At 37.1% G+C, this 13,614-nt stretch overlaps 1 protein-coding gene across 2 annotated transcripts in view; it reads left to right on the top strand.

Annotated features, from left to right (window-relative positions):
- The first annotated feature begins 580 nt into the window (after positions 1–580).
- Positions 581–13,614, top strand: part of atxn7l1 (ataxin 7-like 1) — a 51,316-nt gene continuing 38,282 nt past the window's right edge. The window contains exons 1-3 of one of the 2 annotated variants that reach the window (XM_059325856.1): positions 581–711; positions 1,141–1,209; positions 10,079–10,183. In XM_059325856.1, the coding sequence (XP_059181839.1) occupies positions 615–711; positions 1,141–1,209; positions 10,079–10,183 (271 nt within the window). In that variant the 5' untranslated portion in view covers positions 581–614. Of the gene's footprint in view, positions 712–1,140; positions 1,210–10,078; positions 10,184–13,614 lie in introns of those variants that run through there. The other variant, XM_059325855.1, reaches the window with a different exon arrangement.

Raw genomic sequence — 13,614 nt, 5'->3', positions numbered from 1 at the left:
AAGTATCATGAGCATTAATGTTACTTCAAAGTGTCATTAATGTTCATGACACATCCCATGTCATATTTCTGACAGGCTTATGTGACTCTTATGTAGCTTCAAAATATGTACACCTTCAAAATAAAGTGTTACCATATCTTGCTTAAGTCACAAAGGCATGTTCAAAAAATTGCCTAAGTCACATTTTATTTTGACTTAGGCATAATAAATCCGCTAAAGTCACACACTTGACATAGGCCATTATCTTAAAGGGGTAAAATCACATGATCTGATCAACTGAGGATGTGGGCGATTTTACCATAGGTGGCCGGCGTCATGAGGAGATGATTTAGGCAAGAAAAACAAACAATTTTGACAAAAAATGACTTAGGCGATTATTTTAACAGTGTGACGATACTGTTCCTGAACTTTTGAACTCGTGAGTAGCTCCATGTCTGTCGCTCAACCGCTCAACGAGCCGACAGATGCCGAACCGAGCCGAAGCCTAGCGACGGTGACGTCAGCATATCTCGTTCTTTCGTTTTTCGCCTGCTGCGTGCGAAGGAGAGAGAGAGAGAGAGAGTGAGAGAGAGAGGAAAAAACGGCTCTCAGCAAAGCAACAAGAAGGAAGAGCAATGGCGACACTGGATCGCCAAATACCAAGTCCGGATACCTTCCTTTGCGAGCCTTGGTCTTCCTTCATCAGTGCAGCTAAATTACGTTTTGTTGACAGTAAGTTCGCACGTCGGTAGCGTTGTTGTTTTTGCGGACAAACTGTCGGGAAGTGCGTGGTCCAACTGTCTGTGATTGAGTTGAGTAAGCTCCTCCACCATGCAGGCAGGGTCTGTCAAAGCGCAGCAAAGTAACTGTCAAAAAATATTACTACGAAATGCAGTATTTATAGGCTGCCTTGACAGTCGTGCACATGCGCGTGAGCTAAGCTAACCGTTACAGTGCTGAGTTTGTGCCACTGTCGCGTGCAGTAATGATATCCTCAACTGGCCAGCTGTAAGTTTGTTAGCTTTGACAGCTTCACTAGCAGGCTAATGCTAACCCGAATAGCCAGCCTCGGACCCAGCATGGCTCCACGCATGGCCCCAAAGTTTTGTTGTGAGTGCGTGTGCGTATTTGTAAGTGGCTGTTGTGTTTGTTCTGACGCAGACCTGTCCTCGGATAACAGCGACCAAGAGCTTTACTGCCTCGGTGAAGCCGTGAGGCTCAGCAAAGAAGGTAAGGAAGTTAGATACTTAACGCTGTCACTGACACGGAGATGCTTTGTTATTGTTTTGTTACACATGTTCTGCAGCAGTAAGGATGTCAGGATATTTCTGTTTATTTGTTTTTTTTGTCAACAACTTTTTTTATTGCTTTTAAAGACAAAACAAGTACAGCAGTCCAATAAAAGTAAAAGGTACATTGCAATACAATTAAAAATTAATAAATACTATTAATAATTAAATAAATATATAGAAAAAAAATACAATTTAAAAAAAGGGACCTGGACATGAGAGACCATGTTCAAGAAATGCAAATAAAAATATTGATTCCAGCAATTTATTGATCTTATCTGCCATTGTTTGCCATGCTAGAATAGTATCAGCTCCAGCACCGTGCTTTTATGGATATTTCTGTTTTTGATATTTTCTCATTGAAAACACTATCATTTGGCACCACACATACTTTTCAAATACATACTTTATTATAGATATTGTAATGGAAAACATTTTTGAGTGTTTCTGAATTACATAGCTGTTAGTGTTATGATATAAAATTTCTAACTTCCAGACATTGAAGAAAAAAATCAATATTCGATTTCAGTTTTCATTTTCTAAAAAAGATAAATATAACAAGCTTATAACATGACAATGAGAACTCATCTTTTCATGGTTAGAAGCAGAAAGCAGCAGAATGACTGTAGTAAACATTAAATGGTAGTTTTTTTAATTTTTTATTAATGAATCGCATAGCCATTAGTTACGATACTATATTTCTAACTTCCATACAATACCTTAAAAACAAAATTCAATATTCCATGCCATTTTTAATCATACATGACATTGACGACTCATCTTTTCTTGGCTGGAAGCAGAAAACAGCAGAATGACTGTAGTAAATATTACCAATAGTAAAACTAGTTTAATAATTAATCTGTCAGAGAATAGACAGTGCAGCTGGTACCCGGGTATGAAACTGTTTCAAATATTAAGTATCGATATGTCTAGATATGTCAATATTTTCGACAATGCTAAAAGCTTTATAAAAGTACATAAGTAGTTTTCTACATTAATCAATTGATATTTTGTTCAATAACTTCCTAAACCTCAAAGTCTGCATTTAAAGTGCTTGTTTGGGTCAAATCAAGTTTATTTATTTAGCACATTTCATATGCAGAGATTCAGTGTGCTTCAAAATAGAAAATAAAAAAGCAAAGATGAAACATGACAACAACATATAAGATAAAAACCATAGATGAAAACATATAGGATAAGAAGGTACTACAATGAGAGGGGAATAAGATAAGAAGGTATTATTGTTATTTATTTTATGTTTAATGTCCTAAAGCAATACCTATATATTCAGTCTAAACTAATACATGACAAAGAAAAGCATAAGACTTGTACATTTGAGAAATTGGAGTATGAGATTTTTTAAAAGCAACATTTGCTTGTAAATGATTAATTGAGTATCAGAACAGTTTCCAATTTACCATTTTTTAAAATAACCTAATAAATTTAAAAGCGAATTATTTCAGTGTCACTAGAAAGATAAAACAGAATCAACTATTAATATTTTCATTACTGATTAACCAGGCCATTATTTTCCTGAATTGCTGATTAATTGTATTGTCAGAAAAGTGTCAAAAGTATGTGTAATTTCAAAGCTATTCAGTTTATTATCATAAATGACAAAGTAAAGCTTCAAATTGTAACATTAAATATGCATGAATCCAGCAAATGTTTGGCCCTTTTTCTTAAGAAATTGCTAAACTTTTTACCTAATTCTTAACCTTTAGTAAATATATTGTGCAGTTGGAATTATTGAATACAGTTGGAATGCAAGGGTTCAACTTTGATAGATCTACATTAACAGCAATAGTTAAATTGAGAAGCTGTTGTGTGTTTTAGTGTATCTGTATGTATATGTGGTGTAAGACTGATAAGACTTAACCTTAATTGGTAAAGCTTATATGTGGCTGAAAGTCTGACTTATTTATGATTCTTTCTGTGTTTATTTTGAGCTAGATCAAGGCTATATCTATATATATATAAATATCATGTGTATGTGGAGGGGGTTGTGGGGTGCCCCGAAGCAGTGAGTGGGTACCTCCACCCCCCTCAACCCTCCAGGGACCGAGCCAGAGGAGTTCCTCCACACCTCACCACGTATAAATACCCACAGGAGCATGTGCTGCACACTAACACTCTTGAGTCATCCCTGAAAGTTTGAGCGTGCTGCAGCCCTCGTACAAACACACTGACACACACACACACACACACACACACACACACACACACACAGCCGGGGAAACTCTTTTCACTCTCACTGGTCAAATACCAATCCACCCCCCACCCCCCCACTCTCCCACACTCACATGCCTCATCTTCCTCTCTCAGAGCCAGACTGGAGCGGTGTTTCCAGAATTGCTGATATGTTGGCAACATAACACTAAGGCCCCGCTGAGATAGATATTCACATAGACATCCATAAGCGTCACAAACACACAGGGAAACGCATCTTAACTCTTTATTTGTACATTTGTATCAGAAAGTAGCATGATTCATCGTTTACTCACTTGAGTTTTCAGTGCACACACATATTTGTAGATGACAAGGCCAAGTTGGCAGTAATTGGTGTGTGTGATGCGGGACATGTTTGGTATCTATGTCTCCTTCTCACTCTGACACACTTGTGTGGAGATGATGACAACCAACAGCAACTTTGTCGGGCTAGACTGACAGCCACTGTCATCATCTCACTAGAAATAGGCAGTGCTGTAATGCCTCGTCTATTTATATGTTTACCTCTTTAGTAGGGGTGGAAATTATCAGGAACATCATGTTATTATAGTGATTCTTTAGGGGATCATTTTTATTATATATAGCGACTATTCAATAGAGCCCGACCGATACGGGATTTTTTCAGACCAATGCTGATACTGATTTTAGAGAGGGAATGTTTATCGATAACTGAATCACTGCGACATGTAGCTACATGCTAACATAAGTAAAACTTGTTATTTTGGATGCTGATGTTATTTGGTTTACCAATTTCTGATGACATTCCTGCTGGAACATGTTCGATTGTGTTGTCTTTGGTTTGAAGCTTTTATTGGTGACTTTTCACTCGAGCCTGACCGACATTGGATTTTTGAGGCCGAGGCCGATACTGATTTAACAGGGTGAAAATTAATCTATAACCGATATGGTGGCCGATATAATATTTTGAGCTTGAATGAAAATAGACCTTTTTTATGTTGACTGCACCGATTTTTCACCACTCTGCAAATGTACCCAGAGAGCTTCTTTCTCAAACACTTTATTAAATAATATTTAACATTGTTATACATTATTATACATTATTGTATTACATTGTCAGCCAATTCTATATATGATAACTGAGAAAATAAAGAATGAATAGGAGTAAAATAAATGGCTAACATCATTACTGTTCAGTTTCAGTCAATTGCTGACTACTAAAAAAGAAAAAAAATAGAGCTAACCCCATTTCTAAATCACGCCAGGCAATATTTTTTGCATTATATATTGTGTAAAAGTGTTTTCATAATGGCACATATCTGACAGCACATACACTGATATCGATGGGCCAATATCGGCCAATAATATCTGTCAACCGATTTATCTGTCAGGCTCTGCTATTCAGTATTGTGAAGGACAGCTTATTAAGATAACTTCAACTGCAAGTAACAGTATGTCGCCTAAGACACCAGCATGGTGAAGATATCTCTGTGGGCATGCTTCGAGAGTTGTCCCAGATCAAATGTGCTTGGAGTGTAAATGCACTGAACTGCAGTTGGCATCAAACAGGTAGGAGCTCACCACATTGTGCAGGCTATGGCACAGTGCTTTTAGCAGTACTCGAGCTGTTTCCTCTGATGTTTGAAACCTTTTAGCAGGGGATTTAAAAAAAACTACCGAGCAGACTACTCAAAATTAGTCATTCAGTAAATGTAGTTCTATTGTCTGCATTTAGGCCTAAATAGTTCAAGCTCAAATGACTCATATTACCCTGTCAATGCTTGAATGCAGTAAAAAAAAAGAAGTGAAAATGCTTTAAAGAGAGGTGGTTTCAGGTTCAATGACGCCCTATGGATTGAAAAATGCATAAAAGCAAAATGGTATGAAGTCTACATGAAAAACCGTAAGAGCTTTAGCTAATGCTTGGTCAAAAATCTAATTAGCAACTATTTTGATCAGTTGTTTGAAGAGGATTTGCTGTTTTTCTTTATCCCTATGTGATGACATTGGGACTGTGAAAAATAGTGATTTTTCTTTATTTTTGTGGACATTTTTGAGAAACAACTTGCAGATTAAATGATAATAAAAGATGTAGCCCCTAAAAACATTTTCACAGTTTAAGTATAGTTGGAAGTAAAGAGAATGTGTAAGAAGTAAATGATTCAGAACCTTCTGAATAGACACTGGAGTGGAAAGAGCTTGTCCTTGATGTGAATGTATTCAGCCTAGATGTGAGATTGTAACTCTAGTTTCACATTTTGTGATCTATCAATGGAACCTTTTTATGGTTTATTCTATAAATGGCCTCATTTAATAGTTTCCCTGGCAGGAGTTCATTTTGCAGCCTGGCTTTTATACCTGATGATCGGATCATTCTGACCTTGAAAACAGATGTTTGAAGCGTTATACAGTAATAACTTGGGAGAAGTGGGTTTTAACTTTTTTTTAAATGACCCAGCACATTTAGTTCAGTTTCTCCTTGTGCCATGGTGCTTTTTATAGCTGTATTACTATTGAAAAACAGGTTTAACTACAAGAAAAAGGTCTACCACCTTCTTTTGAGTTAAACTATGTTAGTACAAGATCCTAGAGCCATTTTGAGTCTTAAGTTTGACCCAGATTTGTATCTTGGACAGTTTTGTAAAACTGAGAAAATAGCTTGTAGCCTGGGGTCAGAAGCTGCTTGTTTTCTCTGTTTTGGTGCAATAATTAACTGGTGTGTCTGTTCAAATAACAACCATTCTGACCATTTTGGATACTCCATTTCCAAAGAGTTTTGGATCAAACTGACATCAGTTTGTGCCAGGTTTCTATATATGGTTATCTGCTCCTGCCACGCAACCTTTACTGCTACATGTAGCTACATGCTAACATGAGTAAAACCTGTCATTTTGAATGCTAATGCTGTTATTTTCTTCCAAATTTTGGACAAAAAAATCCGACTGAAATAAGTGTGATTGGATTGTTTTTGGTTTGAAGCTTTTATTGGTGACTTTTCATGAGAGCCTGACAGATATTGGATTTTTGAGATCGAGGCTGATACTGATTCAACAGAGGGAAAATTAATCGATAACTGATATGGCAGCCGATATAATATTTTGTAATTTCTGGAATTAAAATAGATGAAAAAATTAATAATAAATACATATTTTTTATGTGGATTGTGCACCATTTTTCCAATTTGCATCGCTCTAAAAATGTACCCAGATAGCTACTTTCTCAAACACAAAACGTTTAGTAAATGATGTTTAACATTGTTGTACATTATTATACATTATACAGACAAGGCATTACATTGTCAGCCAATTCTACAAAATGTGAAATGTGGAAATAAAGAATAAGTAGGGATAAAATAAATAGCTAAGTAAACATCATTAGTGTTCAGCTTCAGTCAATTGCTAAATTTAAAAAAAAAAAAAAAAAAGTCTTAAAAAAGGTTCCATAATGGCACATATCGGACAGCATATGCAACGATATGATATGCATTTGATAGGCCAATATCGGCCAATAATCTGTAAACCGATATATCTGTCGGGTTCTACATTTTACGGTAAAAATGCTTTTCCTCTAATCGGTTGTAGTTATTTCCCAGGCCACTCAGGTGGTTGTAATGTTTTTTTTTTTTTTGTGAACAACTTCTGGGTGGCAATGACGGTATTGACACAGCGAAAGCTAAGTCATGGAAAACCTTGAAAAGCTTACCAATCAGAGCAGACTGGGCTTTTTCCGGAGGGAGCATAAGGAGACGTGCTAAACGTGCCTCAGATAGAGGGTGACTGTGGGTCATGTACATAGTGAAACAAGAGTAACATGTTGCTTGTTTCTGTGCTACTGATGCATAATTACGTCAGCCATTCCTCAGTTTTCTAAACTTGTGTTGAGTAACTTGCTGTTCTTTTTTTCTTTGTGTTGATAGTCGCTACTTGCAAACCCTTTTTGTTTACCTGCAAGTTCTTTTTAAGCTGCTTTCCAAGCCGCTGTTCATCAATAGGAAGTGGATTTATTACTATAAATGTAATGCACAATGCTTGATTGTTTTAGTAGCTCCAAACATGTTTATTCACCAGTGACTGATTGTTTTTGTAGTTCATTTTCAGGCCTGTCAGTCACTTGGCAGCGTGTGGCAGTTGGCTTGGGAAACACACACAATTCAGGCTGCAGAAATAGGCGACGCACTTAGTTTGCATTTGACTTGGCAGATGCAGAGGAAATTGCATTCTTGCCGTTTTCTTTTTTTTCAGTACTTCCACTTAAGTCCTTTGCATATTTTGTTTTGGCTGGGTTTTGTCTTGTAGTTTATTAACATGAAAATGTGCTCGTTTCCACAGGATGCTGATAGACTTTTTGAGCAGAAACCACTATTTGGCAGGTCGAAATAACCTGCAGCACTGTTTCCAGGCTCTCTGTTAAATATGCTCGCATTACAAAGATATTAAGCCTAACAACCTGTTAAATGATGCAACGTTATTCAAATTTTTTTTTTTTTTTTTTTTTTCACATGCAGCCACACCTTTCTATTTGTGTTTGTGTTAGAGCTCAGATCAGGCCCCTTTCGGTTAAGTCAAAAACAAACACTGCAGTTTATTTGCCAGTGAGGGAAAGGCAGTTTTTGGTTCGCAAACACAGGAAGCAGAGAGTTTGAATTGTGGCTAAAATCCAGGAGCATGCTTAGAAATTTTGGAAAATGAGTGATAAATTATCTCCTCTTCTGTATTGACAAAGTGAACTTGTGCAAAGCATCTCACCGCTAACTGTTTCAGAGCAGCTGCTCCACATCCAGCTGCAGGCCTGATGTGAAAGCCTATCCCTCAGCAGCTAATATGAGTTTATTTTACCGCTTTGGTGTCACAATCTTGCCCTTCATTTGCTTCAGTCTCATTACCCTCCTGTATTTATTTAACAGCAGTCTTCAATCAGTATTAACACAAGTCAAAAGTTTTTAAATATTCCTCCCAGCGACCATGACAACCTCAGTGTTTGTGTCCTTGAACACTTCATGCATGAGTAATGAAAGCAACTCTGACCTTTTGCCGTATGTAAACACTCACACGCACAGGCTCACGTTGTCTACATATTTGTATGATATGGTTTTGACCTTGAGTAACCTCGCAGATCAGTTTCCTGCACACACACAGACACACACACACACACACTGATGGGCCCGAGACTGCTGATCTCTTTGACTTCCCAGATGAAAGAAAACTCGCCAGCGGTGCAAGGTCATGACGACATGCACCAATACACTGTCAGACACACACACATTCTCCAATTTTCCCCTCGCGAGTTTTCACAAACACACACATCCATACACACCCCGCCTCCCCTCAGTGAGTCTGGCTTAAGCCCCATGCTAATAAGGGTTGTGATTTCTGTCAGCAGAGCTTGTTTGGTAACCGGAAGATTAGGCTGTAAAATCTAAGCCGAAAGAAATACTAGCTATTTTTTCATTGGACATATTTGTTTCTATTAATCTGCAGTTTTTGTTTAATCTGTGGGGTTTCTCTTGTAGTTTTGTGTGTTTTAGAGGACTGTCTGGCCTTTTATGTGTGTTTGTTTAGTGATTAGAAAACATAACACCATCTGTGTGTCTGACTGTGTTGAATTTTTATCATGCTCTATGTCAGTGACATTTTACTAAAGTACTCTACTTAAGTATAATTTTTTAGTAATTTTGCTGAGTATCTCAATTGTATGCTACTTTATACTTCTACTACACTACATTTTGAAGTTAAATATTCTTTGTTCTTTGCTTCTGATAGCTGTAGTTGCGTTGCAGATTCAGATTAACCATACAAAATATAACTCAACTAATAAGTTAAGGAACTTCATTAAGGGTTAAGATGGGTAACTCGTATGTTATATCTCAAATAATATTGTATATTAAATAATTATGTCTTGTATAAATTAATAACATTTTTGAAGTAATCAACACATTACTAAATAATTAATAATAAGGTTGTAATATAAATCAGAAATACAGTAGTTACATTTCCCTTTTTACTTAAAATTTTGAAAGCAGGAATTATTGTATTTTTACACTTTGGTATTGCTTATTTTACTGAAATAAAAGAGTGAATACTTCTTCCACCATCATTAATATTATCTTAAAAGCAGCTACAAATGATAATGTTGAGCATTATGTGCTCCTCGGTGTAGCATTTTTTAAATTTTATTTTAGAAGCTGTAAGTATAAGTTAAATACACATTTTTAATGCACTTTTTCTTTATTTTATAGTGTTTTATATTTTCACATTTTTTTTATTTTATATTTTTTTAATGAATTAATTTATTAACTTTTGCTGTTTTGTGTGATAGAGATTAGATTAGATACCTTAGGTCATGTTTTCAAAAACACAACTATCATTATAATAGGCAAATTTTACACTAGTTTGTGATTATTAATTTTGTATTGATTTGGTACCAGATAGCTAATGAAAGTAATCTTTGGTTGCCGCCCTACTTGAACCACTGGGCACGACTCAATACTCATAGGAAGTGAGTATTGAGTTATGCCTGAACAAATTAGTCTGTGCTGTTAAGACAGAAACCGACCCCTAAGACTGTTTTGTATTCTGGTTGTTGTGTTACTAAAATGTGCTGTTTACTCTTGATGTCTTTCTCAGAGATGCTTGTCTACAGCCAGTTTCCAGCACTGGAGGATTTTTGTCTTGTTGTCTGCCATGTCTGCAATCAGGTGGTCACTCCTCAGGGCATCCTCACACACTATGGTAAGGCACATACACACACACACACACACACACACACGCACACGCACGCACACAGACGGCCCAGGGCATAGTCAGACATAAAACCCTTAGGGCATAATCATACATTTCACTAAGACACACACACACACACACACACACACACACACACACACACACACACACACCTCAGGGTATCCAGTTGTCACACAGAGACACAGAACACAGAAACGTGCTCATGCACACACACGGAGAGCCATTCAGATCAATACAATCATTTCTGTTTTATCCCTGCAGGGCATTTGGAAACATAGTCATCCTACAGCTTATCCTCCACACAAACAAACGCCACTTGGTTAAACCTTATAATACTCAGCAGGCTGATGATAACTGAAAAACACTAAATAATTCACAGAATAATGGAGCAGATGTAGCACTGCACAAGGTTTTTTTTATCCAAGAAATGCGTATAAAGTCAAAGCCAATTATGAGAATAACCATTTCTGCTTTTAAGATAATATTGGTTTTATATTCTTGTAAAAATGTACAAGCAAAAGGAGGATCCGTATGTTGAGCCTCTGGCTTGAAAGGTACTGCTTTCTTTATTATTAAAGGCGGCAACAACTAATCAATTAAATCATTAAAATTGATAATTGAGTCGATTATACATTTAAGGTGCTCAATAGATCCCTGGTGATGGAAGAATCAGACAGTCTAAAGTGAATCCTTTATTTCTTCACAACAGACACTTGAGCAATATCTGATCATATCTATATATTTGTTACATTTCCATTTTATACTCACTGCATTGCTGCATCCCCGATGTCCATTTATTTAATGTTTTATTATAGTGGCCTTATCTTTACTTGCTTTTCAAATCAGCTATAATTGATTATAACAACAATGTTTATGGAGTTTCATATCACTATCAGTGTTGAAGATTAAGTTTTTTTTTTCTTTATCAAATAGTGTCAACAATAAATTGCAGTCTTTTTACTTTTTATCCGCTTTGTAGTCAATTAATCAAAAATAATTAGAGCCCGCAGATATATTGGTTGACCAATATTATCGGCCGATATTGGCTATCAAAGGCATATCGGTATATGCTGTCCTATATGTGCTGTTATGAATTTTTTTTTATTTTATTTTTTTTATACAAGATATCATGCAGCAAATTGCTTGGCTTGTTTTTTTTAAATGTATTTTTTTTAAATAGTCAGCAATTGACTGAGACTGAACAGTAATGATGTTTATTTAGCTATTTATTTTATTCCTATTTATTCTTTATTTTCTCAGCTAGCATTTATAGAATTAGCTGACAATGTTATACATAGTTTGTATAACATATAACAATGCACAACAGTGTTACATATCATTTAATAAAGATTTTTGTTTGAGAAAGTAACTCTCTGGGTACATTTGCAGAGTGGTGACAAAATTGGTGCACAATCCACACAAAAATTATCTAGTTTCATTCCAGCTAAAGAAATTTCTTTATCGGTCACCATATTGGTTATCGATGAATTTGCCCCCTTTAAAATCAGTATCGGCATCTGTCAGACTCTAGTAATAATCGACATATTGATCAGTTATCACAACAGTTCTTGCTCTACTTGATTTTTTTATTTTTTTAATGCAGAGTTGCAAGTTGTAGAAAAGTCTCCAAAAATGCGTTTCTGGACCAATACACACACATACACTGCACATACAGCTGCATATGCTTTACAAACCATCATTTCATAAAATGCAATATTTGTTGCTATGGTGACCACAATTTCAGTGACAAAACCGATGTAGTTGAGATGTCGCTCAGCCTTTGAACAGTAGTTTGTTGTTGAAGTGGTAACGCTGTTGGTCCCGCCTCTCATTGGCCCTCCGCCCTGTCCGTCAACCCTTGTTTGTGTTTGATTGTGGCTCCACTGCGCGCACTCGCATCTGCCCGCGAGCTGCTGCTTCCTTCTGCTGGCGGCACGTGCACCAGCCAGAGCCGCCTGTTTGAGCGTGGGGGTGGGGGGGGGTTGTTGTTAAGGGGGGGGCCCACATGGTCACGCTTAATGAACACACACACACTTCTCCCTGAGAGGAGAGGGGCCAGTGGAGTTGCATGCGCACACATTCTCACTTTCTGTTTCTCAGCAGAAAGAGGTCAGTGGTATTGTGAGACACACATACACACATGCACACTCATAGACTTCTGGCAGGCGCTGTTGTTTTGTCCCTGCTCCTGCCCCTCCCTCCCTCCCCACCACCACCTTTAGTTGGCAGTGTTTCTGCCTGCTGACACGCACACAGAGGTCGGGTAACAACAGGTTTAAAACACACTCATGCACACACACATATACACACACACACACATACACACACAGTCAGGAGTGGGAATCTCCTGAGAGCTCCCCATAAAACAAAGCTATCCTCGGGGCACAGTATGATAACAAGCAGACATTGTAGTGGACTAGCAGGCCAAGTCACATGCTCACTAGTAGAAACATCGTATGTGTGAATATTTTTTTTTTTTTTTTTATAACTTTCTTTTTTATTGTTTCTCCCTTAAAGCAGTGTAGAACATTATACATACAAGTAAAAAAAAAAAAAAAAAAAAAAAAAAAAACTAACATGTTGGATCATTATATTTCTACAGTTAGATCCTTCATTAATGTCACTGTGAATATTTTTTTTTTATCTTGTTTCATCACATAGTTATATATTTATAATCCTTTTACTGTACTGCACTGTACCATACTGTACGTCACTGTGTACTGACCTATAAGTCATAGACGGTTCAGTACTTTAGCTGATTCACTGACTTCAGTTTTAGATTTGAAGCTTTATACACACAACTGCTGTGTGTCAAGACATGAAAAATGCTCCTCCTGACCTGCTGCTGAGTGGATTGCCTCTAGGAACTGACATTGTCAAGATTGTCTTGTGATGTTTTATGCATTTCCTTCCATTGTTGCTTATCACTGTAATATCCTCACAAGTCATTGTTCCCTGCTGGGGATTCTGCTTAAAGTGTGAGTGACTCTGCATTTCTTCTTGTATTTGTGTGTATCCATCATGGGATCTGCTTTCATGCTTGACCTGTGCATCGAATCGGCAACGAGGCTTTACATTTACAGAAATTCATGCTTGCGCACACACACACACACACACACACACACACACACACACACACACACACACACACACACACAGAGGTGGAGGATGGGGTTGGCTGCCCCAGGGGTCAGTGGCTCCAAGTTATACTCGCTCAGTTTGCTGCTCAAGCTTCATTGGCAAAGATATTGCTGGATAGATTTTTACTATAAGCTTTGATATAAGATTGACCTATACTGTATTTCAATCGTCAGAAGAGTCTTGCTCCGTTTAGTGGATTTGTTTGTTTAAATCTCCTTAGACTAAGGCAAGCATGTGTATATTCTTAGCATAAGTGGCCCCAGTGGGATATCAAATAA

This window comes from Centropristis striata, chromosome 22 (assembly GCF_030273125.1).
Source record: "Centropristis striata isolate RG_2023a ecotype Rhode Island chromosome 22, C.striata_1.0, whole genome shotgun sequence".
Classification (NCBI taxonomy): Eukaryota; Metazoa; Chordata; class Actinopteri; order Perciformes; family Serranidae; genus Centropristis; species Centropristis striata.
Note: the sequence above shows the minus strand (reverse complement) of the source record. Positions and strands in the feature narration are given on the sequence as shown.